The sequence below is a fragment of the Aythya fuligula genome, chromosome 3 (genome assembly GCF_009819795.1).
Source record: "Aythya fuligula isolate bAytFul2 chromosome 3, bAytFul2.pri, whole genome shotgun sequence".
Classification (NCBI taxonomy): domain Eukaryota; kingdom Metazoa; phylum Chordata; class Aves; order Anseriformes; family Anatidae; genus Aythya; species Aythya fuligula.
In genome coordinates, this window is record NC_045561.1 from 38525842 (window position 1) to 38553318 (window position 27477).

General features: G+C 35.9%; 1 protein-coding gene across 3 annotated transcripts in view; it reads right to left on the reverse strand.

Moving 5' to 3' along the window:
* Nucleotides 1-3658: 3658 nt before the first annotated feature.
* Nucleotides 3659-27477, reverse strand: part of PLEKHH2 (pleckstrin homology, MyTH4 and FERM domain containing H2) — a 54586-nt gene continuing 30767 nt past the window's right edge. For 2 of the 3 annotated variants that reach the window (XM_032185412.1, XM_032185411.1), the window contains exons 13-30: nt 26956-27066; nt 26618-26704; nt 25938-26096; nt 25134-25214; nt 21793-21972; nt 20782-20890; nt 18195-18307; nt 16462-16641; nt 14547-14644; nt 13896-14073; nt 12721-12876; nt 11213-11310; nt 10678-10819; nt 9793-9938; nt 8067-8196; nt 7148-7234; nt 5293-5430; nt 3659-4253 (exon numbers count right to left, since the gene is read on the reverse strand). In XM_032185412.1, the coding sequence (XP_032041303.1) occupies nt 4071-4253; nt 5293-5430; nt 7148-7234; nt 8067-8196; nt 9793-9938; nt 10678-10819; nt 11213-11310; nt 12721-12876; nt 13896-14073; nt 14547-14644; nt 16462-16641; nt 18195-18307; nt 20782-20890; nt 21793-21972; nt 25134-25214; nt 25938-26096; nt 26618-26704; nt 26956-27066 (2376 nt within the window). In that variant the 3' untranslated portion in view covers nt 3659-4070. The remainder of the gene's footprint in view (nt 4254-5292; nt 5431-7147; nt 7235-8066; nt 8197-9792; nt 9939-10677; nt 10820-11212; nt 11311-12720; nt 12877-13895; nt 14074-14546; nt 14645-16461; nt 16642-18194; nt 18308-20781; nt 20891-21792; nt 21973-25133; nt 25215-25937; nt 26097-26617; nt 26705-26955; nt 27067-27477) is intronic. The other variant, XM_032185413.1, reaches the window with a different exon arrangement.

Sequence of the window (27477 nt, forward strand, 5' to 3'; positions counted from 1 at the left end):
CTCCATTATTTAGTGTTATAAAGTGGCGGGCCATGCTGATGCCTTTCTAAATGCATTGCTTTCATGAATTTCATTTCCACAGGGCATTTCCAGTATCTTGGTATATGAAGCCAACGCTAATCTATAATCACCAGTTAAAAGTGGTAAAAACCCTGGACGAAACTACTGTTTCTCTGCCAAACAAAGCAAAACAAACGTAGGAATGGCTCCTGGCACTAAAAAGCAAAGTATTTTTACCGCTATTTACTCAGTGACAGAGTGGTGGCAAATCTGGAAATGCTGCAGTACAAATCTGGGTTGGGAAACAGTGTAGGGGCATTAATTAATTAATAAGCTGTGCTGAAGACCAGCCCAGAAATGAATTTAGTTTTCAGTATTTTAAGTTTCATCTCAGTCTTCCCTTTGCTGCTCATGACCTAAGAAACAGTAAAAAATAACTTTTTCTTCCCAATTCACTGTTACTTAATTACTAATCACCTTAGTTAAAAATTAACTCAAGCTAATGGATCACACTAAGCTGTATGGACTATTAAAATTTTATGTAAAGGTTTAAGTGGTACATTCCTTTATGCAAGGATGAATTCCTTCCTCCAGGACATTAACTGTGAAACTGTATTAGTCTGAGTAGTAACTCCAACTCTAAATACCTACCAGCCTTTTTTTTTAATAGGGAAACAGAGGCCTTTATTTTAAATATAACAACATTTAATCTAAAATAACAGGACAACACTGATTTTGTAGATTGCATTAAAAACTCAAAGCTTTATCATTTGCTTGCTGTACTATAGAAGTCTTGCTTGTTTTAGAAATGTGCAGTTTGCTTACTAATCCTGCTGCACAAAGATTGACAAGGCAAACTTGTATTTATTCATTTTTATTGTATTCCAAAGCAAGCACAAAATGTTCTGAAGCTTGCTATGGAAAGTGAAGTCTCCTTCCATGAGCTTACCTATTAATCTCACCCTGAGAATATTTTTACAACCTAGGTTTTGCAAGCCTTGAGCATGGGAAGTTCTTCAGCATCAGTCCCAGAGGTTCCTGCTCATTTCACAGCTCCCATTTCATCACTGCTGCTGAAGATCAGAAGGTGAGAAAAGTCTAGTTCCTGCCTGGGCTTTAGTCGTGGATTAGGTGGCATGGTATGAATTGTTTTGATGGATGACTCAAGGCTAAGACTGAGATGTGGATCACTCATGAGGTTCAAGCTGGGTGGGGAAGGCAGAACAGATCAACTACCTGACTCTGAAATTTTCAGTTTTGCTGACTTATTTTGTGTGGTATCTTCTAAGTAGGTTTAGGGCTAGCTTAACACAGAGCAAGTCCGCCAGAGACAGCTCTTCAAGCCACACTGTTGAAGTGTGTTTGTGTAAGAGACTTTCCTTGCTGACTGTTAATTTTAGGGAAAGGTTTGCTTGAAGAGGTTACTACCACACTATGGAAACCATGCTGTTGCTAATCAAAACCCTGGGAAAAACTTGATTGTTTAGTGTTGTATGGCCACGCTGTGATTCTGAGTGTATTTATTTCATGAAAATTACACGGTATTTCTGGTAATGTGACCGTATATGGGATTAATGATGACCCATCATAATTAAACAGTCATATTAAGTCTGAAAGGTGCTGCCAAACAAAGGGAAACTAGAACATGGACTGCTTCTGGCACTATGATTTAGGGATATATTGCATCACCAGGAGCTTAACCCTAAAAAGCAAAGCTTCTGAATTATCTACCTAAAAGCAGGAAGGAAAGTCGTACTACTTATATTGTATGCTGCTTTATAAAAAAGCTGTTTGTAAGGCAGGAATTGTTAATGAAATCTGTTTAAAAGACTCAGGATCTGCACATCAGCTTTGCGTATCATTTTGTCTCCAAACTAACCAACTTAATTCAAAGATTTAAAAAAACTACATGAAGAAACTCACTAGTGACATGCCTTACACTATGTCCTAATGGACAATGAGGAAATAATTGCTAGCTGGAATATTCTAGGTTGATTGCTATCATAATTTTGTGATGACTTTTTGTTTGTAAATTAACTTTCTAAGCATATTTGATAAGCTTTACACTACCACCTGAGTATAACTGCTGCAGTACCATCTGTTTGAATTTGTAAGTACCGTCACCCACCCCCATAATTCTCCAGAAGTTAACTATACTGCTGATCTCAAAGGGATGTTAATTCCTAACCCAATTACACCACACTACCTGCATCGCTTCACCTGGGGATGCTGCACAAAAAGATGCTGCAGTCAGTGCCAGGGTCTCCTGTAGCTTCCTGGGTGCTTGCCCTGATGATGGCAGATCTGCTGTCCCCTGCCTCATTGAAAGAGAAATGGTGTAACTACTCGTGAAGGTTGAAAGTTATCAGGAAGCTCTTTATGCATTTCAAACATGGTATCATCCATATATAGTATGTTTGTAATTTTCAAGACAAAGCACTGAGCCATAAAGTGGAGGTAGCATCTTGCAGACTTAGCTTGTGGCAGGATTTTGAGAGCTTTCGGAAGAAATGTATTTATCAAGTCAGCCAGCCAACTTGTCTTTCCACTTTTTAATACTATGTTCTTTTTGCAAACTGTATCTCCAAACTAACCTATTTCAATTCTTCAGGAAGATACTTCCTACCTTTTACAGAGGGCAAACAGCTGAAAATTACTCCTCTCTCAATCTGTATGTCTGTATATACAAAATGTCATATAATAAAGGAGTTTTTCAACCTTCAGATATTAATATTCACCAATATGAAATTACTGCAGGCTAAAATGATGAAGGTTAGCAGTAAGTGATTAATGATCAATGACCATCAGCATGAGCAGAAGTAAAAAATATAAAATGTGTATAAATCAATGATTCATGTTTAACTACCCCCTCTGCAGTTGGACCTAAATTATTAGAGTATGCTGCTGATCTATTTCAGAGCCTGTAGAAATGGTTTCTTTGCACAGAAACTAAAATGTGAGGTTTGGAATTTAAAAGGAGTGTCATTTCTATGTACTTGACCCTACACAGCACTGAAGCTTGCAGCTGAAAAAGGTAATCAGAAAGTGCTCCCAAATCCAATAGTGCAGATGCAACATTTTACCTTTAGTGTGCAAAAACATTGTAATTAGTTTTATAATGTGAAATGTATAGATACAAATGAAAAACAACAAATACATCTTTTACAAAATATTATTCTGTATCACTGTATATACATTATACACATGGCATTTTGTGTCACTTATGTCTCCGAGCTCAACAATTCAAACAATGGCTTTCTGTGTTATTCCTGTGTTTTAAATTGAGTCATTCTTGCATCTGGATTATATTATTATTTCTGGATTAAAGAAGTATAATAAACCTATACTAAATACAGTGCCTGTTCAATTTAGATTTTTCCAAAAGGCTGGGGTTGAGAGGGATTATTTAGAAATGTATCAGGCCGAGGCTGGAGATTTGCCAAGTAGAATAGCTGTATAAAAATGGCTAAAAGGGTATTGGGAGAATACTTGTTAGATTTGTAATAGTTACACGATGTGTTTATGTTTTTTTTGTTTTGTTTTTAAGAAGAAACAATTCTAAAACAATTTGCTGGTTTTGGTCCCATGGTGCTTGTACTGAAAAATAAAGAGGGGTGACGGAAATGGAAAATATACTATTTGACATTTTTAAAAACAAAAAATCCTTTAAAAAATGAAGGTTATACAATCTGTACTTTTTAAAATGCAACTGAAGAGGTGAAGACAGTTTGGTCCCTGAGAAAATATCTGGAAAATGTCTAAAATGTATACAATTGTTCCCAAGGCCACCCTTCCCCATCACTATCAACAGACATGTTTATTTTTGAGCTATAGGGACAAGCCACCCCAATAAAGCAGAATTCTTAAATCGGCTCATCTTCAACATTCCAGTTTGTGCCAGGCTTTAATTAAAGGATTCCTCCTGCTATATACCATTGAAATGAATGTAAACCCATCCTCCTTTCCTTCATTTACAAACCTGCTTATGCAGTATGTCTTGTACATCAAAAAGTTTTCAATCAGTGTAGAAACCATGTAGCAAAGATGCATTATCAGAATAGGTAACACTTTCATAACAAAGTTGGACATTTAGTTGGTCTGTTGTTTGTGAGCAGTGGCTGACTCCCCAGTTCCTTGAATTTCTGTCCACTTTGAGGTGTCAGTAATGCTGGAGCGGAGAGGTGATGAGCAGCTCCTTTTTGCTGATGAAAGTTGTTAATATAGCTGGCAATCAGTAGAGTGATCTCAAGAATCTGTAACAGGAACATACAAGTCTCTTTGAAAAATACAGTGACGTGTTTTGACTGCTGAAAAAAATAGCTAACTTTCTAGCTAGTGACAATCAGCTGGAAAAGTACTTCTACTTTATCAGACTAATGATGGGGAGAAAGGAAATGCTACCAGAACTTTGTTCTATCACTGCTTTCCAATAATATAATGTTATTCCTATCAGTATGCTGGATACTTTGTCTTCTTCAGTCTTAAAGGACTCAAACAGGTCACTCCTTTCATTCAATTTTGAGAGGTATTTTGAAGTCCAAAAGATGATGCTCTTAGAAAAAACTTTCATGATGTATTCCCTCAGTTTTCCAAGAAAATAACTAGAGCTCAAGGACTCAAGATGCAAAGTAGGTAAAAGGAATGAAGACATCTGGGAACTTACTGTATTTTCTCTTTGCATTCCACCCAGCTTTGCCTGTAAGGGCACAGTCTGAGGGAAACTTGAACAGATGTATTTTACTAAGTCTAACTGTATCGAGAATCATGACTTTACCCAAATTTATATGTAGAATTTCATACTGTTTCATAGATTGTTCTGCATAACAGCAAGAGACTTCACATACTGTTTTTTGTTTGTTTTAATCAATCTTACCAGCGAATGAGAGAATATAGATTTTAAAAGCTTGACAGCTCCTTTACCAAAGGCAAAAATATCCTAGAATTTTTAACAAGTGACAGATCTTTCAGATCTTGTATTCTGCAATTCCACCGTAGAACAGAAACAGTTTCTTCAAAATCTATGGTGCTGATCAATCAGACAGACTACGTACTTACATGAAAAATTTGGAATGTTATATAAAGGGACATGAAAAGAAAACACATCAGTATTGTCACTGTTAGCTCTTACATTAGTAACTGTTTCTCCCTCTAAAGCCATCTGGAAAAAGTCAATAATCTCAGAATGCTAGGAATAAAGCAAGTGTTTCATCTTTCACATCTGTTAAGGATTAACCACTAGAAAAAGTAGAAAAGTAGCAGATGGTGGGGAACTCTTTCAGGTAATATACCAACCTTGGGTTTTGTCATGGCAAAAAGGAGTTTTTCAGTTGCTTTGTCCTTTATCTGAGCATCATTAACAACCAACATAAAATCATCTTGATAGCCTCCAAAAGTCATCAGACTCTTATATGTATATGTAACTGTCAATCGCTTAAAAAAGAAAACCCAAAGCTATAAGCAGGTCAATGCAAGAAAAACAGATTATGACAAATACATCTCTTAAAAATATAACTGCACGTGTATTTTTCAAAATGTTGTTAGCCTCTTAGGAATCTTGAAATTAATTGTAAATTTTGGGATAGATTTATCCAGACCTTCACAATGAGGAACTTCCACTGTATATAATAAGACTCCCCTCAGTTAGACTTCTGTTTCTATTCCAAATTAATTAGATCATTACATTATTATGAGCAGGTTTCAACGTAAGCCTGTAATTCACTTTACTTAACTCCTGACTAACTTTGAGAGAAACTATTCTCAGGAGTTCCACTTGAAATTGAAGTAGTGCCTAAGTAAGTTAAATGGGAATGTGTATGACATCTAAAGTGATTTAACTCCAGGATTTCTTTTTGGGCAGTGATATAGTTTATAGACACATAGTTAAATGTAGATTCATTTTTTTTTCCATGTCTCTGACAGTACATAAATGCTCTTCAAAGCTCCTCTGCTTTGCTCCTTCAACTCTTGCTGTTCAATGTTCAACACCACGCTAGTGGCCTTTGAGTCTACGATTAGCAGTTGGTTTATCATTAACATCATATTAATATGCTTAAGATTATTCAAAAATTCATCATGAGACAATACCCATATGATAACTCACTTTACTTGCTTGATTACTAAGCCTCTTTTTGTCCTTATTTCCAAATAATGTTTTTAATTAGCTGCTCCTTGCAGCACCAGTTCTGATACCCGTGATCCTTTCTGCACAAAAGCAGGATAGTCTCTGGAAACTGAGCATTCCTTAAATGGAAGACAGGGCCTGCCTGCACTGTAAACAGGCAGTGCTCTGCAGAAATCCCACAGCTAGCTCTATGAGCAGGCAGTGTTTATAGAGCTTTCTGCAGTCTGATGCAAGCTCATTTTGCTCATTCTCTGTATACAGCTACTGTATAGCTGCTCTTTGCTCTCCTCATGTTTTTTGTTTTACTGTTCTGTTGTTTTGTTTTTTTTTTTTAACAACAAAAAATGTAATGAAAAGGCCTATATTAATGCAATTATGAAGTCGAGATTTTAATTTTCTGATATTCAATATTAGCACTTGCTAATAGCAACATGCCATTCTCTTTCTTTGCAGGATATAAATTAAAGCAGGGATCTTCTCAGGCATTGCTTTTTTATACTGATTACCATGAGTCGTTCTCTGTGAAAACTTTTATTGCAAATCAAAGAAAAATCAGAGCCTAAAATGACATAATTAAATAACACTCAGTTATATTACCTACTATTAAACAAAAATAATACAATGAAAATAACAATCTTTTTATGTAACTGCACTTTGCAGAGTGTATGTATTATGAATAATAATGGAAAATGAAGTCTTCAAGAAAAGAAAATTAATGTTATTGTAAGAACTGTAACTATGGATCTTCTGACATCTGCATGATTAAAACATTAACATTTCATTAAAAGATATAAAAACTGTATCTGATAAACAAAAATAAATTCAGTGCAAAGAAATTGTTACTTATTTCTATTATTAGTACTCCTATAATGGTAACATGAAAGTGTTTTGAAAGGAACAAATTTTTGCTTTATGAGGAAAGACTAGATAATGCCATCTTTTGTGTACTGTGCTGGTGAATCTCTCTATATACTCAGTAGTAAAATCTACTTTGACCAAAATAAATAAAGAAAATAAGTCACTTACCATAGTGCTGTAATCAAGGATGCTTATGCCATCTTCATGTACAGCAAACCATATGAAGGACTTCTCAAGTGAGGATGTTGCTAGAGGCTACAAAGAGATATGTTCCTTAATTACTACTTCAAAATGAGACAATATGTAAATAACTATTAAGAGTAAGCTAATACAGAGCTCTTCTCATCCACAGATCTTACTGAGATTTACACTGGGAGGGAACTACAAAGCCATGTAGTAGGCCAGTGGAGGAACTGTGAACGCAACCTAATGCTCCTGAAGCTTCTCCCAGTGCTTAGTCCAATAAAATGTACAGTCTCACTAATAAAATAAATAAAATACAAAAAAAGTTTTTAATTTTGTTCACTAGTCTATGCATGTAAAGAACAGAGTGCTGATAGGTAATTTATATATATATAATATATATATAGGGATTACCTAGTGAGACATAAGGAGTGAAGTGACAATTCTACTTAACACAGTTGTTTGAATTAAGAGAATAAAGATACCAGTGGGTTAAGAGAGAGAGGCCAGCACAGTGCTCCAAATACCCTTAACAACATTTACTGAGCAGAGTTCTGCTTCCATAACCAGTTAACGATGCCTTTCAATATTCTAAGAGTTATCAGGCAAAAAAGTATGAAAGAAAAAGGCTCTGAAGATCTGAATATGTAAGAAAAGATACCACTGAGATTAATAACTTAAACCAAGCAGTAAGAGTATTGGGAAGTTATTAATATGGTATACCTATCACTATGATTGTTACATTTCACCAGCGTATAGCTTAAACAAATTAGTAATTTGACAAGTGATTAAATCAGCGTATGTGTATCATACTCATTTTCAACAAAAGAGTTTTCCAAAAACTCTGCAAATCACATTTATATTAAAAAAACCCATACTACTCAAATTCATTAAAGTTTCTTACTTTTGCTGCAAACAATTTAGCACCAAAGAAGGACCATTTTCTGGCTACAGTGAGATAAATGCGCACACAGTCAGCAGCACTGTGCCCCCGGAGAGCCATCCATCTTGTAGACAATCGCTGACAAAGCTGTCTGTTGAAATGAAATATGTAATTTAGTTATTGAAAGGAATTTAAATGCTTACCCATAGCAAGTTTAATGAGCAAAAAAAATCCATTTATTACAACGATAATTTAAGTTAATGCAACAACTATCACTTACACAGTATCAAACAAATCCAAAACACCATTTAGTATTTTTATGCACATGAGAATGACAAAGTTTCTTCTCGTTTCTGCAACATTATGATTAAATATTGATGTAGCAATAACAGCATAAAGGAAGAGAATCAAGTACAGCTTTTAATGTGTCTCTAAGGTAATCAAATTTTATCAGTACTCAACAGCAATGCCAGTTGTCATTCCAAAAATCCATCCAGCTTAGCACCTATCTTTACCTGTGGCTGGTCGCAGATGTGGAAGATAGAGCTTAATGCTACTCTTTCTCAGTGTATTTGGGCACTGCTACCAGAAAGGGTGCTTCTAATGCATGATGCATTCACACTGGCTCTTTTATTTTGTGACTACAAGGTGAGTTGGTTCTATAAAATGATCCCATGGAAAATGAATCCTCCAGAAAAAACTTGGCATACCTTTCTAGCACTCTGAATTCTACGAATATCTCACCCTGCAGCTACGAGATCCAGCCCTGGAAAAGGGAGGGGGAATGTATTGTAAAAGTGAGATCCTTCACTTGCAGCTTACGCTTACTGGAAGTTTATGAAGTCAAAACGCACCCTTAGCAAAGAACACAGGAAATAGGACAGGTATAGAGGGGTCCTTTCCCTGCTACAGTCTTTCAACTTGTGGCAATTCATAGTTTAGGAACTAACTGAACAGTTTAACAGGCTTAGCCTCCACAAGTTAGTCTGAGCTAGTGCTTCTTACACTTTGTTCTCTAAAATTAATTGCATAACTTTTTATTTGTTGAGCATATACTTTTGAAAGTCCTTGTTATGTTCTGAGTATGTAATAGTGTTGCTTTGTGTGTATGATTAACAGCTTTAAACTCTCAACCATGTCAGAATAACAAGGAAAACATTTCTGTAATGTGTTTTGGACTTCAAAATTGCTATGACATTGACTTTAGGTAATTTATTAAGCTGTTATGCTATTCTTTATATGAATAGTTGCTGAGTAAAGTAACTTGCAAATGATTAATTTTATATTAGGTGATATATTAATAGTGAGTCCACCAAGTTACCGTATTGCCAATTTGACTGGCTGCAAAACATTGCACATTTGAATAGCAAACACTTAGATCAGACCCTTATGCCCTTTACTTTCAACAGTTCTTTTCTATGCATTTTCCTAGTTCCGCTCTACACGCGGACCTAAATACACTTGCTGAGTAAGAAAAATAAGAATTTCAAAATCTCTGGGGTTTGCAAAACTATGTAGTAATTTGTCTGTTCTAAAGCTTTTACTAGAATGCATGCTTAATGATGATACTCCATTTAGATCACAAATGTAGAGAGGAAGTGCCTTCTTTAATTCTGCAAGAAAATAAGTTTCACTCACAGGTGTAGGTAAATCTGGCAGAACAGTCAGTTGTACCTTAGGAGAATTAAAAAAATCCTCATTTCACTGCTAAGTTTTCAGAGAAAGTAAGCAGCAAAATATGTCTCACCTTAATTGTTCTTCTGAACAACCATGCCTGTATCTCTTGGGGTAGAATCTCTCCAAAACTTGTTTTAATGTTTGATTGGACTTGGACTGGGAAGTGACTTGCCCTGCTGGTGTTGAGAAAGGCCTTTCAAAATCTCCGATTTCTACCTAAGGGTAAGACCACAAAGAAGAAAAATATTTGTTACTGCAGGGTAATTTTCTTGCTGGGTATTTATTTCTTCTGTCTTACCATGGAAAATTAGAAACAGTTTGTCAGTAATGTGTATTTTTCACTGATACAGAAGCCATTCAAGTAATTTTATTTGATATTTACCATGCAAGAAAAAACAAATATCAAATATAAATTGTACAAATACAGGGTATAATACTATCTAGTTCTGCTCTGAGATTGCTACATCTTCAGCTACACAACCAGTTTAGATTTGAGTAACACCATCAAGTAACTTTCTCAGTAACCTTCTTTTGCTTGAGTCTATTTTTTTTTTAAATAAAACATATTTTATCAAGACCATCTCTAGTAAAGGAGCTTTAGTGTTTCATTAAACAGCTGTTACTTTGGTATATTAACTTGCAAAAATAATTTAAACAATAGCAAATGAAGAAATGATATGTGATTAGATGATACTTTATCAAATGGGGCCTAACTGTGTAGGATGGTAGAGAAAGCTTTACCCATACTGGTGCCAACAGTAGCGCTCACTGTTGAGCATTTCCACTGAGGTACAGAAGTTAGCTTTAAACAAAGATTTCAGCCCAGTCTATTTCTTGCACTATCACATAGAAAAGGTGAAGGCCATTTGACTGCCAAGCAACCCTGGACCACCTCCTTAATTTAAGGTTTCCATCTGTAAAACTGCTGTGTGAGCCATTAATGCACCAGGATTACCTGAGCCAGAAGAGCAGTCAGTTCCATCGCTAGTTCTTTGTTTACGGGGAAAAGTCCATTGACTATTTGATCGTTCGTCTGATAGACTAGCAGCAGCTTCTCTCTGTCCGTCTCCCCATGGACTTGAACTGAAAAATAAAGCCTGAAGAGAAGACAGAAAGCTATCAAATATAGAAGATGGGGACATACGTTAGCCCTGAGGACTGGTAGTATCTGAATATGACATGTTTACATCAGTGTCAAAACACATTAGCAGAACACCACTTCTACTTAAACCAGTGGGCAAATACTTAATTTTAGCCTTCTGAACTCAGTGTTGCCCTTACTTTTTTATAGCACCCTCCTCACCGCTTTCTGAGGTAAAACCCACCACACCATATATACTTTTTAAATTGCTCTGGTTACATCCATTTACTATTTTTATTGCAAGTTTTGAGCCAGCCAGTATTTTTCATAAGAAGAAACTGCAGAAATTAAAATCAAAAAAAATATAAATCCTGACACAAGACAGAGATGTTATAACTGCTATACAAACCTATTTTTGTAAGTAAGGCGGACAGTCCTTGTACCTTCACATTTCCCAGGATGTTGTTCTTTGGAGGCCTGCTCCCATTTTGAAATAATGTCACAGATCTAGAAACAAATCAGTAATAAAGTAACTTTTGCTTGTATTCATCTTTCAAAAAATGTGAATAAAAACTGCCTACTTATTTTAATATCATTTACCTATTACATATTGGAAACTTACATAGCTTGAATCTTTAAACTAAATAGAAGATAGCTTTACTAGCTGTTCTTAGTTGGAACATTTAATAATTAGCTTTTCTGTTGTTGGTTTATCCTGGAACACACACCCTAACTTTGGAAATAAGCCATGATATGTTTATGTGGAAAGGACAGGTACTTGATTTAGCAGCAGCCAATGAGTATGTAATTATACAAAGTGAGTTGTTATATAATTAATCAAATGCCTTTGATCTCTGCCTTCTCCTTCTGCTGTATGCTGGAGATTTTCAGGCCCCTTTTACTAACTGTTTGTTTTGATGTTTGTATGAAGTTTGTTAACAAAGTGCACTGAGGGTGGTTTCTGACAAGTGGTGTGTGTGGGCAGCCTGGGAGGAGGCAGAACAGAGGTCCAGTGAGTCCTGCTGGACTTCAGGGCACCATTCTTTCACAGAAGAACCTTTCTGAAAGAAGTAATGTGAACAGCTTCTAAGGCTGCATTTACCAAGGAAATAAGTATTTTTGGAAACATGTTTTGCTTTCCATATGGTAATTATTCTGGTGGGGAAGCAGAGCTAATCAGATGACTCTGCTTGTTTGTCATGAAGAGCTGACCGTACCTTCCTTTGTAACTCAAAGTGCAGCTGTGAGCATTGGCCAAAGAGTGCAAAAGACTACTTGATAGAAGCACAAAAAAAAAAAAAAAAAAAAAAGATTCATTATTTGGTAAAAGGCTTGAAGAATATTCAACTAAAACATAGATTATACTGCATTTTGCCAATCTCGGCCACAAAAAAATTATTATTAGTAATAGATGGACTTAAGATCTAGAACAATGATATGCCAAAAACTGGGAATTTCCTGAACCTTATTTATTCTGTATTTAGATAAGGAATCCTTTCTTTATTTTCATTCCCAAAGATCCCCATGCCAGTATCAATGACTTTTTGGACCTCAAATGGTCATCTTTTGGGGCTATACCAGAAATACTAACTGAAATCTCTAAGTGACCATTGGATTTCCAATTTCTTTTTGGTTTTACAGGACTGTGATTAGTAACAGCTTTCTTTCTTTTTTTTTTTTAGTCTAGCTGTTACTTCTGTGATTAATATCAGTCTCCCAGACAATGCTTTTAAATATAGTTCACTGAATGAATTTCAGTAATTGAAAAAGTGTTTTTTTTCATCTTTCTCATTATGAGGGAAAAAAAGACAGTTTTCTGACTGAAAATATTTTCCTTTACATTGTCTGAAGAGAGCTCTGTAAAATGAAGATATTTTGCTCTTTTATATGCACAGCTCATTAAAGACTTTTATTTACCTTGATGTTCCCTTGAAGACAGTGCTCTATATCCTTGCCAGAGGGATCATCAGAAAACAGTGCAAATCCTGACTGAGCTGGTTTCCTCATTCCTGTATCCTGGTTCAGGGTGTTCAGAAATTCTTCCACTGTGGTAGAAGCATCAAACCCAACAACCTAAAAAAGCACCCAAAATATTTTTTGCTATCAAGCACTTGGAAAAAAAATGAATTAAAGCTAAAATTTTGAAGAATAGTACCTCTAGAACTCTAGAACAACAATGGCAGCTTAAGATCCATTCCATCCTCTGTGGATAACTTATCATCAGTGGAATTTACAAATTGGTTATTTACTGATCCCACGGAAGTAATTTATTTATTCAATTACAAATTTCATAGCCCTCAGAAGATGAATTTTGAGCAATATATAAATAAATGAGCAGTGATTCCTTTTCTTCTTCAAACTTTATTTTTGAAACTTTTTAGGGTGACTTAAATACATGCTGATTTTTCTCTTTTACTTGGCATGCAGTAAGCAATTAAGAAACTTAGAGGGGAAAAAAAAAAGATTTCTCCTGTTATCTGAAATAAAAAGATTATTCAATATAGTTTTGACTTCATATATAAAATCACTTTATATCTTGTAATATTGTGAATTGTTAAAAAACTCTTTTTGCAAGCTCTCACCACTAGAAACAGAAACCAGGATTTGCACCCCTATGCACAGAAGCCCATGGAAAGCTTTCTACAGGCTTTGACCGATGAGGTCTGAAAGGTTAAGAATGAAGCTGTGTTTGTTCTGTAACAAATATGGTTATCCTTCATGGCTGATAATGGAAGTCATAGCTGCGTTTCAATGCCTTCAGTGAGATATTTAACTTTAAAGTTATCTTAAGAAAGGAAATGGAATTTAATACCTTTCCTTTTCCTTCAGTCTAATTCATTCATCTGGTGGCCAGGTTAAATAAGAAACTTCATTCATATTTCTCACTCATAAGTGTTTTTTCCCAAACATTTACTCTTCATTGATTAAATCAAACTCAAATACATTGTGCCCACCATTGCTAGCATTGGCACAGGATGAAAGTCAAACAATATTTACCTTAACACGTAAAATTCTGTTTCTGATATACTTCACATATACGTTGAGAGCATAGGTTAGGGAGCCCTTAGATTTCACGGTCTATTTAACATTACCTGATAAATGCCATTCATGAAATGAACTGGAATACTAAAGGGCAGTGAATGGTGGTAGGGGTTTCTTAGAAGAGTTGAAAGAATTTCCATTCTGGAAGGTCTGGCTTCTCGGTCTCCATTCTGCTGCGTACGCTCTACGCATCGCTGACAATATATTGCATATTTCCCAAATTCAGTTCTGTGACAAAAAAAGAAATAAGGCAATTCTTGGGACTGATTGAAAGGATAGGAAACTGTGAGTAAAACTCTCTGGAGATACCAAATGCGAAGAGCATTCAGATTTCACAGCCAGATTTCCAACATTTTTACATGAGGCATTATAAGGAGTGTAAGTCCACTGAGACAAACAGAATTGTGCCAAAGATGAACATGGCTCAGAGTGTTTTGTGCAACTGTTATACTTTGGTCTTCATGCTTTTGCAATATACAGTCAGAATTCCATTGCAGACTATTTATCAAAACAAAGGATAACTTTGCCAAGCGATGCACAGAAGCAGCATGTATGACCTTTTCATGGCACTGAAACACAATGCTATTCAAATGCATTTTAAAATGTATGTCCAAAAAAAAAGAAATATTAAATGAAAGATTGGAAATAAGGTACTTTAAGAAACACTAGTCAAGTAGCTGGCTAACAATATTCAGGCACACCTGGAATCTGCATTCTTCTTTAAATGAAGTTTAAGAAGCCAAAGGAATGGGTGCTGGGGCAGAAAGAGTCCAACGCAGAGAGCCAAGAGCTGCAAGCCCTGGACAAAAGGAAGACATTCACTGTTTTAAACATCTTACAAAGTAAAATTTCCTGCTGTGGCTGCTGGCCAGCAGTGAAGCTTACTGAGCCAAGTTGAGTAACAGATGATTGTAAACAGGAAGAAAAAACAAAACACAGAGAAAAAGCTGAGTAAATGAACATGTCACCTCTTGAAGGCCAAAATGCTCTCTATTTACTTGTGTACAGCATGTTTCTTTTAGGGCCAGAAATGTGTAAGTAGATCAGTCTGCACAAAAAGCAGTCAAAATACAGGAAAAATATACTACAGCTGCAACCCAAGCACTAGGATGTAAGGAGCAGCCTGTGCAATTTTCATTCAGCTCCCCTGTTCATATACATAATGAAGTAACCCATAAGACATTTTCCTCCTACAAAGTAGTCAGGAACTACTGAAAATACAATTATTCATTATTTTGGTGTATTTTCATTGTTCAATATGTATCCATAGCCTTCACTTAATGCGCACTGCTCTCATGTACTCTCGATTCAGGCTTATTTTTCTTTCTTTTCTCACAACTGTAGCAATGCTTCATACTGAAATTCAGAAAACGAGGTTTCTCTATCTTGGTTTATCTGGCTTGCCTGGTAGTAAATCAAAATTTGACAGCACAGCCTTTTCATCAAAGAGCAGTACTTTGATGGAGGATAGCATCAGCTCTATTTCAGGAAGAAACTGTATCAGAAGTAAGTGTGGGAAACTACAGCATGACTGAGTTAATAATTTAAGACTTAAAAAAAAGCGTGAGGCTACAAATGTTTTACAGAACGGGTTAACCCTTAAATATCATGTCAGTGGATTATAATGGCTACAGTTTATTTATCTGTATTGGAGGGAAGGCCTCAGCAGTGGTTGCAAGTACCAAACATGGATTATGGTTAGTTTAAATTCCATAAGATGTATGTAACTTCAGTGTTTGCTAATTGACCTGGATATGCTACGTCTTTTATAAAAGCTTAGTAGACATTTTAGCAGTGCCTACATGCTGTCTATTCTCCAAATAAGGGCCATTTCTAGGTAACAGGCAGGCCTGCTGGTCGTGTTCTACTTTCTACACGAAATCCGAAGAAAACTGTGTCCATTACAAAAGCCTTAAAGTGGTAATTTCCTTTCTTATTTTCTGATTGATCTCCTAGTTCTGTAGGTATGACTATATCACATGCACTATTATTCCAGTTCTGTTAGTTCCACATGGGTTGCAAGTATTGCCTTTCCTTTTAATTTCAATTCATTGATTTGTTACATATTTAGATACCACTGAAATGCTGGCAGTGGACAAAGGTGAAGAATTTTAAGTATATATTCATAATCTAGCATGCAGGATGCATGCAGAATAGCACAAGAAAGTAAAAGGTGACATCTATCAGAAAAGCCAAGCATATGTGAAATTCCACAGCATGATGCTACAGGTTTTCTTCACACTTATGCTACAGAGACATCTGTCATATGGTTTTGCCCACCAAAGTGCAGCACCTATCTTAGGTAAGATGCAGTAAAGGAGAATTAGGCTCCATATATCATGCCCTTTACTTGACGATATGCCACTGTATGTCAAGCCTTTAAAAAGAGCGCAGGCACAGATACACCGTGTCATCTGATGTGAGTACTTTGATGGAGGATAACATCAGCTTTGTTTCAGGAAGACCCAGCAGTAATAAGATGTTATTTCAGAATTTTTTCTGCTTTTAAATAAGCAGAAGCTATGGATGCACAGAGACTCTTGGCCATTCTAAACAGTCTGTGTAGTTACTTCATGGCTGTTGAGATAAGTACCATTAAAACAAATACTGGTTTACCTGTATTGGTCCTGTCTGGTTTTGTGGATGTCGACGTCTAGTCTGTTTAATGAGCTGACAACAGATCTCATTTTGAAGTTCAGGATGCGTGAGGCAGATCTGCAAAGCACTCTGGGCCAAAGATACATGGTAGTCAATGGCAGGAGAGTCAACTGCAGCATTTATAAACAACTGGCAGGTCTAGAAATAAAATAATAAGCGAGTTTACATACAAAAAGCTCCAACAAATCTTTTAGATGTTCTGCATATCAAAAATGTGCTTCAATTTAAGTCACAATCGGTCCGTTTACCTGTGAAAGGGAGGTAAAAAGGAACTGGAATGGATGAAAAGCTATAGAGAGACTTAAGACAAATATACCTCTCAAAAAAAAGCTTTTCAACTCTGTGTCTAATGGAGGGAACACTTGCAGGAATTGCCACAGTTGTGACATTAGGAAAGTTTATAGACATGTTGAATGTGCACAGCTCACCTCTGTGCAGGTCTTTAAGATACAAGGTGGACAACTCACAATGGCAGCCAGTGCAAAACACTTATGCTAGGAGTGAGCACAATGCAGTGGGACATGCACAGGTTAGAAAACAAGGGCTCAGAGCCACTTGTTTTACTTCTTGACTTTCACTGATGTACAGGTGAGTACATACAAACTTTCCTACTACTGCTGCTGTCTTAGGGAAGCCAGGTGTCAGTCATTTGTTATGCTGTATTAGCGAAAAGCTTCCTCATCACTCACTCTCTTTAGTCTACATGATAGCTCTCTTGGTCACAATAACTAAATTAATGTATAAAAACACTTCCTTAAAGATGAATACAGGCAAAATAGAAGATAGGAATGGAAGCCTAATCTTTCTTGTTTATCTGAAAATGTGTAAGTGTTCAAGGCCAGGCTGGATGGGGCACATGGGTGGCATCCCTGCCCATGGCAGGGGGGTTGAAACTAGGTGATCTTTAAGGTCCATTTCATCACAAGCCATTTTGTGATCCTATGTGTGGATGCATAGAACTAATCTTCATCACCAATACAATATCTGAAACTGAACTTTCTGTTTCTAAATGAGTTTCCTAACTCACTTTTAAACTGATTTATACAACATTATACAATATGACATAGAAGTCATACAAGTAATCTCTTATTTATTTTAGCTAAGTGTCTGTGGTTTGACATAGGTCTGATATGTATTTCAGAAAGTGATTGCCAAATAGATATCAATTAATTCCCTCTTACATTTCCATGCTGCAGTACTGCTGAAAATAAGGTGGATCTACTTCTTTAAAGTGTGGCTGTAACTGAACATACGGTACTTGACTTGAATTCCTTTCCAGATCCTAACCCTTACATCCAGATTTTCAAGACTGTTAATGATGTATGGAATTTGGTCTTTGGACTTATGCAATCTCTGTGGAGGATGCTCATTTATCCAAACACCATGCTTACCAAATTGTAATTTCTTTCACTGTGTACAGAACAGCAAGAACCTGTTTTGTCTCTGTAACAGACTTTATTTATATCCTGGCGATTAGTTAACACTCAAGAGCAGTTCACCTGGGTGAGGGTAGGAGAGAGGAGAAAGAAGGTTAATGGAATTCCAGCACTTTCTGTCTCATAGGCATCAGCCACAGCCACAGCCACAGGCCCTTCAGTGCAAAAGATACAACGTCTTACCAGCACAGAAAAATTTTCAAGAAAGAAGCTGAAGCTAGACAGTTGATAAAAAGGCATTTACTGTGGTTTTACCTTAAATAATTTAATTGCTTCAGTTTGCAAAGCTTCTGATGGCAATGTTGTAAGAGGAGAAGCAATTCCTTCTTTGCTGTGGCAAAGGGTGGGATGTCTCCAAACCTGAGAAGCTGAACAGATAAAATATGTGCTTTCTGCAATTAATTCAGTACAGCAAGTTCAATTTTTTACTCATCATTTAATGAGAAATAAAATGTCAAACAATCAACTTAAATTCTATTTGCTTTTTTTAAAAAAATGCTTTCTTATCTTAAAAGACTGCAAGCATCAGATTTATAATTTAAAAGGCATTGTCTTCAACACAAGAACCCCTTAACACCTCATTAAATAGTGACTCAACACAAAGATATGTCCTGAATCTGTAATAGCTGAATGTCTCCTAAAACCTTATTAAGTAGACTAAGAAAGAAAGCAAATACCAATCTAACTGTATATTCTATCAAGTGTTTATTCTTTTCACAAATGATCTTTGTTTTCTTGTCAGTACAGTATCTTTTTGCAGATTACTTTTTTGTTCTTCTAGATTCTGATACTTAATATTCTAAACTCCTCCATGTGTTAAGAGCTGAATCTACTAAAATACTTATCAGTTTTTGAGACTACGGATTCTTCCTTTCTATGTTTTTCACATCTGTAGACTGAACTATTTCATGATGTTCTGACATAGGTGCTTGAAATGAGACAGGCAGGCCATTTCAACAGAATTACTAGATTGAGTCTGTAAGAGCACATTTAAAGTACATAAATTTAGAATAAATTCAGTTTGTTTGATTCATCATTATTTATAATCCAAGAGAAGGATACTCTATCATGTATTTTGTAAGTATCTTCTGGATTCTTTGGGATCTAGTACAGTATTTTCCTCAATTACGGCATTCATTGAATCACTTGTCTACCTGGGTACCTCTTTTCACAACACCTGTAAGAACGTAACTATCTTTGATTAATTTCAATTAGTTGTACTAGTGGCCCAATGTTCAAAAATTACTGTGGGTGCCAGAGGCAGATGTGAAAAATGCAATCAAATGAACTTTGTTGTCTTAAGAAACCAGAGCAAAAATTATAATGTTTCTGGGTGTACTCTTTTGTTTGTTTTTGTTTTTAAGGAAAGTTCCCTCATTCCGAACTGCTGCATCCCTCTGTACTGCACATATGCCTTAGACTAGCTGGACTGAGTATATCAATATCAAGAAGATAAATTATTGAATTACAGTAATCCTTCCTCTCCCCACAATCTCTAACTTCTTTGTGCTTATCTATGCAGCGGGGCCAAGAAAGAGCCTCAGCGAGATGAAGCTTTTAAGATACTACATCAGTTTCTTTCTGCTGAAATTCACAGCTCCACCTCATGCTGGTAGTGGGACCTGGCTTCTAAGTTCTCGTAGCTGTATCTCAAATCATGATAATGAGTCTGTAGGATTGCTGGCTTTTGCTACAAACTGTGAGACTATGCAAAATCATAAAACTTCTCAGGACCAGATTCTTTATGAGGTTTTATGTGAGAATAATTATATGAGTAGGAGTTTGCAAGATGAATCCTAAATTTGCTGGCACAGAATGTCAGTGAGTTTGTCTGTGACTTCTGCTTGAATATTTTGAATTTGAAAAACAGCTTCTTGCAGATCCAGCAAGCACAAGAAAACAGTATGTGGTGTTCTTCTTTTACAGCTACTACTTCATCTATTCACAGCAGCACAGGATAGCCACTGTTTTGGGAATTAGTGTGACATCAAGGTGAACTGTCCCCAGAGATGAATTAAGAAGGTGCTGGAATCTTGCTTCTAGAGGCAGATTGAGGGGTATTTCCCTCTGAATAGACTTTGGCATTCAGAACTGGAACAGTTGCTCTAGCTAAATGGATTATACCAGAAACATGAATTCTGAAACTTCACTAAATAAAACCACTGAATATATATTATTTTTTTTACAGAAAACTTTGAAACACAAAGTCTATGGTCTTCTTTTAGGAAACGCTTCTTTCATGTAGCATAAGAGATCGGAATTTCAAAATGCAGTTCTATACCTAGTTGCATTTAAAGCCCCCTACATCAAGTGGGAGTTGGGTATCTGTTAGCTTCTAAATAATTATCATCTGTTCTACAAATACTGTTCTAAATTTTGACCTGAAGTACAAATTCCATTCCTACTGATTTCAGTATGCTATAGAAACAAGACCTTAATAGTTGCATTTTTTATTGAATAGGAATAGTTTTGTTAATGATTTTATTAATGGTATTTTAGATAAGAGATTCAAAGCCCTGTCAGGCTTGTTCAGAGTGTTTTACAGGGCACGTTAGTGTCTGTAATACTGTTTCACAGAGCAGATAGCTCTGCTGGAAAGTTAGCATAAATGTAACCTTAACAAAAAGGTTAACTGACCTGCCTTGTATAGATCAAAAAAATCTTGTAATGCATGTAAGCATTTACTAAAATCTCTCAGAATTATGCCTAAAACTTCAATTTGTCTATTTTTTATTACTTTTTTTTTTTTTTTTTTTTTTTTTTACAATCTTAGGATAATTATTTTCTCAATATAACTGATAAGTATGACAATATTAGTGTGTTGAAACAAAAAGTAACTTACTGGTATCACCTTCCATATTTAGTAATTTGCAAATAAGTTGTTCAAACTCAGACCCGACATTTACGTTGGTACTTCCAGCAGCAACCGTCAGATGATAAAGCCATGTGTCCTAAAGTAGAAAAATATACAGCAACTCACTCATTCATTCCACCAGACTTTTAAGAGTATTAAAATATACTGAACATCACGTTTTAAAGGAATTAAGTCAGAAGTTGAATTGGTTTTGAAGGATTCAGCTGTGTTGGAAGTAGCTTTTTCACAAAGATTTTGCTTTCAACTTTCAACCAATTGCCATACGCTCCTGGTGAAGCACAAAGGAGTTGGCCTTTGTTTCACTTTCACATCCGTACTCATGGCCACTCCATGTTGCAAGCATTAAGTAAGGAAAATTGGACAAGGCTCTCTTCTGAAGTCTTTTACCCTCAGAAATCATGCCTAATTATCAGCAAGTTCTTCTTTTCTTCTTCAGAAAGCTAATATAAGTGCTTTTTCATCACTGCCAGATCCTGCTAAACTGAGGAGTTAGGCCAAAAAGCAAAATGAGGTCTACAGGATTAGTCAGTACATAATAATGTAAGCAATAATAGCAATAGCAAATAAGCAATAATAACGTTTTTAACCATCTCTCTCACTTCCCTACTGTTACTCCTAACAATGAAAACAGGTAACAATATACCAGAACTCTCCGGAAGATCTGCTAGAGGTCTATCTACGAGTTATTGCAGTGTGAGCAAAATTCTCAATTTACAGCATATTTAGTATTCTACACCACCACTTTATGTAGGCAAGCCTCAGTATTTTTGGCTATTTCAAAAGGGATTATCAATGATAGCACTGGCTCACAGACTGATCGATGTTCATGAAACAGGTATTTCTCTTTGTTTATTACATCAAACTACAAGCTGTATGACTTGCAGATTCCATTTCCCCTCATCTTTAGGAAATGTTCATATCACAGCACCACAGTCATAGACATGTTACTGAAACTCAGTTAAAAAGTCCTTTCATTACCTTCTCATGCTTGGATCCTATAAGAAGGTAAGTTGGTCCTTGATCTTTGGGGTGGATAACAACAGTGTAATGTGTTGATAATAAACTGCGACCACTAGCTTCATAATCTTCATCAGAGTCACAGGACCTATCAACTTCTTCAACTTTGGCCTCAAAAAGCTTGATTTGACCAAGAGGAAACTGAAAGTAAATATCAGAAGTGGTCAGAGAGCACATGTTTATTTCAGTGCATACTAATGTTATATTTCTTATTCTACAAACAGAAACAAACAAACAAAATCAAAACAAAACAAAAACATAAAACTGGCATCAATACTCATTTATTCATTTTCACTCCTGCCATGTGATGCCAGATAAATGAGCTGTTGCAGACAAATGAATGATATGTGAATGATATGTGCCAAAGTCTGAAAGCGAGAATTTTAAAAATTCTTTTCCAGGTCTGCTTCTGTATCTAATTAATGTAATAAATGTCTGTTAGGGTGAGAGAAGTACGTTTTCAGAGTTTCCAGACCTGCTTCCAAGTAAAAATTCCTTGGGTCAAGTCTAGAGCCTTAATAATAGTCTTGTCATTCCAGAGGCCAGCGGTGTTGAAATATCTATTTTGTTCATGCTATAAATTCAAAAGGTAAATGTTTTGTGTAGCAGACCTTCTTAGTTTGCTTCATTCTGGAGTCCAATAGTTCGAAATATTTGAGGCTTAAGCTGTATGTATAGTTATGATCATTAATCATGCAATATTTTGTATGAAATGACATTCAAAAGGAAATTTTCCTAGAAGTATTTCATACTCATTATCAACAGGAAACCACAGCAAACATCCATCTTCATAACTGGGTGAAAGGACTGACAGAGGCTGACAGTACTTTCTGGCTATTTTACGTAAAGGTTCCTCCCTTTCCATAGCACCACTGCTCTTCCTCTGGACATTCATACATCATGATGTTCAAATGAGTCTGGTATTTAATGTTGCAGAGAAGAAGCCTTTACTATTGTTTTTGTATTGTTTGTGATGTCTACTAATGTTTACAGAGATTCAGCAGAAAGAGAGAGATGTTTCCCTTTGGCAGAATGATGGTTGGGCTCCAGAGCAACTAGCATCTCATCTTATCTGTGCCATATTCTCGTACAAGCCTGAAGTAACTGGTCTTAACATATTAACAACAGTGAAAAGCAGATGAGGCTGACTCTTAGCTTCTCAGTAAAACTGTTTAAAAAATGAAAACCTGATAGTGGAGAGTAGCTGCCAAGCCTGACTCAATCTCAAGTGGGTTTCTTGAATCGTGATTTTATAAAGTGAGCAGTTGATATAATCATTTGAAGAAAACATCACACAATGGTGGCTCTATGTTTCAGTGTACTCCCTAGTAAGGATTAAAGATGCATGGTGTGATCTGTTTTCTGTGGCAGTTCTGAAGCATTCAACTATTTGAACAAAGTAGATTCTGAGAATCGTGAGGTGCCATGGAATATAAAAATAGTCACAACCAATTTGTTCACTAAGTTGAACTAAAACACAATTGGCTGATTTTTTTTATTTGCATTCCATTTTGAAATGCCACTTAAAACGACTCCATTACTGTGTTAACTACTGCAGATGGTGTAATTTTTTCCTGCACAGTCACATTCAGCTACAAGTATGTTTTTAATTAGCCAATTGTTTAACATTAGAAATGAACTAGCTCTGGGAAAATTTTCATACATAGTATTTTAAAAACACATTCTGCTTACAAAAGCGAAATGCTTATTCTGTTGCAAGCTAGTAAATTAGTTTCAATTTTGCCTTAGGAGAGATAACAAAACTTGTTCCAAATGTGAGGGATATACTCATAAGGAACCAGCAAACTTCTTGGATGTTCCTGAAGGGCTTCCTAAAAAAAACAAACAAATCTTCAAAGGTAAATATGTGTAAATTCAGGTACATTAAACATAGAGATTTCTTCATTGGAGAAAAATGTAACTTAAATAAAGTAAGTGTAAAATGAGCTAGAGGTCAATACTCTAGTCATTTGATTCCCTAGCTCTGTACTGCACTTTTAAAAAGTAATTAAAATAAAATATTCGGATTGATGTTTAATGCCATCTTATTGATATAGAAATAAGCTTCAGCTGAATGTTTAAAAATGGATAAAAAACAAAAGGAGAACAAAGGATATAACTAGCTTTATATAGAGACTACAGACTAATGGGTCCAGTATGAATATTTGGATAGATCGGAAGTAACAAAGGGGATTTTATGTATTTTTTTTACCTGTTACGGGTTTTAATGGCTCAGCAGAGTGTTAACATTTTTGTCAGTGCCAGCAGTCCTGACACTTAGGTAATAAGGGCATGAATCAAATATTCATAACCTCAGGGATATTAAAAACAATTTTTGTAGGCTTTCTCAGAATCTTGTTCCTGACCCAATTGAATGAAAATGTGTTTCTTGATGACAAAACACAATGTCCTGAGAGCAAAAGGATGAGTCAAAACTGTTACTAGTAAGTGTCTTTTGTCCAGACTCAGCAGGTAATTATGACTGGAAATATTAGGGTCTGACAACATTCAGAAGTGCAGGTAGCGAACTGAATACCAGGCTCAACAGGAAAGAGTTAGGTAGTATTGTGAGGGTAACCTAAAGCTGACTGGACTCCATTTCTTTCTTTTCTTCCTTAAAAAGTATTTTCCGTAAGTTTCAGAAATCATTTTCTCTTCACTTTCTCCTGCCTTCTTTCATCTCTGTTTCTAACCATCTCATCAGTTGTAGACCACGAGCTCCTTTTCCTTTTCTGATGGGGAACTGGAAAGGATCCCCCCATGTGACATGCATCTGCAGAGCAGCAAACTCTCTGCACCCTGCTAGTCTCTGCCTTTCTTGTAGCAGTGTGGAGGTACAGTGACATACCAAAGAACAAGGTTCGGAAGACAATCAAGGGATAAAAAAAGTAATTTCTTGAATCTTGCAGTCACTGCCCACTGCAAACATATATTAAAAAGGGTCAACTTCTGGAAGTAAATGGCAACCAGATCTTTTCCAATCAGTCTCAAGCCTGACAGGGAGTCCTGAACCATCGGCAAATTAATGCCGACAGTCACTTTGGCTAAGGGTAAGAAGATGCAGGATATTCATCATGTCTCATAGGAGAAGTAGACTTATGGGTGTGCCCATAGTGCTGTCTATTACATAGGAACCTTCCAAGTTGAGAATCTGTTAAGTCTAAATATCTGGTTATCAAGATAAAATGGGTTTATACTACCCAGGCCAACCTGTATCTTAATAAAGTCAAAACTTAGTTTTCAAAGTCTACTCACTCCAGTATGTATTCTTCCCTCACTGAGGAAACAAGTAAGGGACCTACCTTATCTTCTTGGTTACGGAAGTAATACAGAATTTTTCCAACTAGGGTACACCATACTCTTTTGGAGTATCCATGTTTCACCTGAAATTACAGAATATTAGGAACAAGCACAGTCAGAAAACTACTGACTACCTTTCACCGTCTAGACTTCGATGATTCTGTGAATAAATGACTTAGTTCAAATTTCTTTCCACATTATTAAACAAGTAATAAATTAAATTAAATTAGATTAAATTAAAACCACATAACTCTGTTAAAGGTATAAGATTTAGGGCATCTAAAGTACAGATAAAGACCTAAAGCCCAGGAAAGAGTACGAGGTTTTCACTTGACTTTGGATCAGGCCTAAGGTAATGAAAGCTGAGGAAATGAAGAGAACTGAAAGAAAAAAAATTCTTTTATACAGTATTCTTATTATCTTGAAATAACCTGTCTCAATGAATCACACTTAAAAGGGATCACTAAATGGAAATAAATTAGATCAATTAGCTACTGCAACTTATGCATGTCTCAAAGTGCCATGCAAAACCAGGATACCTCTTAACTGCAAACGGAGAACTCAACAACTTTTAATGAATTGAAAAGCTGGAAAGAAAAAACAAAGCAAATCTCAAACAACCAGAAGAAATGCTTTGGGAAAAGTAAACTAGTTGGTAGTCTTCCTCAACTGTTCACTATGAAAAGTACAAGGAAAGCTAATACATGCCTGTTTTGCTTGCATTTATTGTAGAACCATTTTCATCTAGGTATTATTCTTAATAAATACGGAATAAGGCACATTTGGGGGAAGAAAAGTGTTCCTACCTTTGTAAGTAACCCTTTCATGGTTGGCTTGATTTCCGGCTGTATAAAAAGTGGACTAGCAGCCTGTATTTTAAGAACATTCTGTAGTACTTTGATCCATTCTTCTAAGATGTTCGGAGAATCTGCAGTCAGGTAGTATGTCCGTTTTTCTGTGGTCAGCTACAAAGTGGCAGAAGAGTTCTGAGCTTTAAGAACATTACACAATCCAACCCACGACTAGAGGGTTTTAACATATACTACCCAATGTAGTTTCACACTTTGGGGGGTTATTTCTCCCAAATAATTGTGCATTAACAAAATGTTCAATGGCCAAGCAGACCAGACAGAAACACAGTTTCTGAGACTCCTTCTGAAAGATTCTAGTATAGCAGAATTGATAAAACCTAATTTATCTCATTTCAAACAACTTCACACAACCCTAATATCTAGTCCCAATACCACTCTCTTTTTTTGTATCTGTCTCATATTCCTATAATCTGACCTTTGTAGCAACACAGATAAGGATATGTTTATGCCTTTCTACCCCTCATTTTTATTGTTGAAATGACCCTTCGGTTTTAAGCAAAGGGCACTGATTAATTCCAAGACCACATTGGACTTCCAGTCCTACAGTGACTGGGATGTTTTGGCAATGCAGGAAATAAAGACCTACTGAAAAACAGAGAGAGAAAAGCAGGCACCTGAATTGTTTGTTTTCCATCACCCCTTTCAATGTGGCTAGATGCATTTAACTCGATTTGACCTTGAGGTTTTCGAACTACATCACTCTGTATGGAAAAAATGGAACAGAATATTTTAAATCCATCAACAAATGGTGATAAATAATCATAGAACTTATTTAAGCATTAATCTTGTTAAATACTTCCTATTTACACATTGAGTACCTTACATGCCTGTTGAGGAACTGAGTCCTCTTACAGCTCAAACACCAGGAATACATTTCTTTTCATTCCGGCAGCCCTAAATTCTCAGTAAAAAAACGTCTAATACTAAACAGTAAATAGCTATATGTACTTACTGGGGATTTGTAGTATAGTAATTCACCTCCTTTAAGCACAAACCATCGTCGTTTCCAGGTCTTCACTTTACCACCCATTTTTAACAGATATCCAGATTTTTCCAAAGGTTCCTGATTATTTAGAAGTTACATAAGAAGTAGTTAAGTACACCAGTATACCTATATGCCCCACAGATATTGTATAATTACACCACACACACAGATATTTGAATGACTTATAAGCATGCTAAATAACAATTACAAAATTGTATGAGATTTTTGTTCCAAGGACAGCATTTTTGCAAGCATTAAGACAAATGCCATGCATGTGTGATAACTAATTAATATCCCTACTTACAGTTATAGTACATGAAGGAGAGTAAGTGATTTGCCCAGAACTATACAAAGGAACGAAGAACATAATGATTCCTGATTTTACTCTAATTATTTATATTAAACAAATAACAAAATTAATATGATCTATATACATCATTTTTCCCAAACTTTAGGGCCTGGCCTACAGAACTGATATAACAGTGTAAT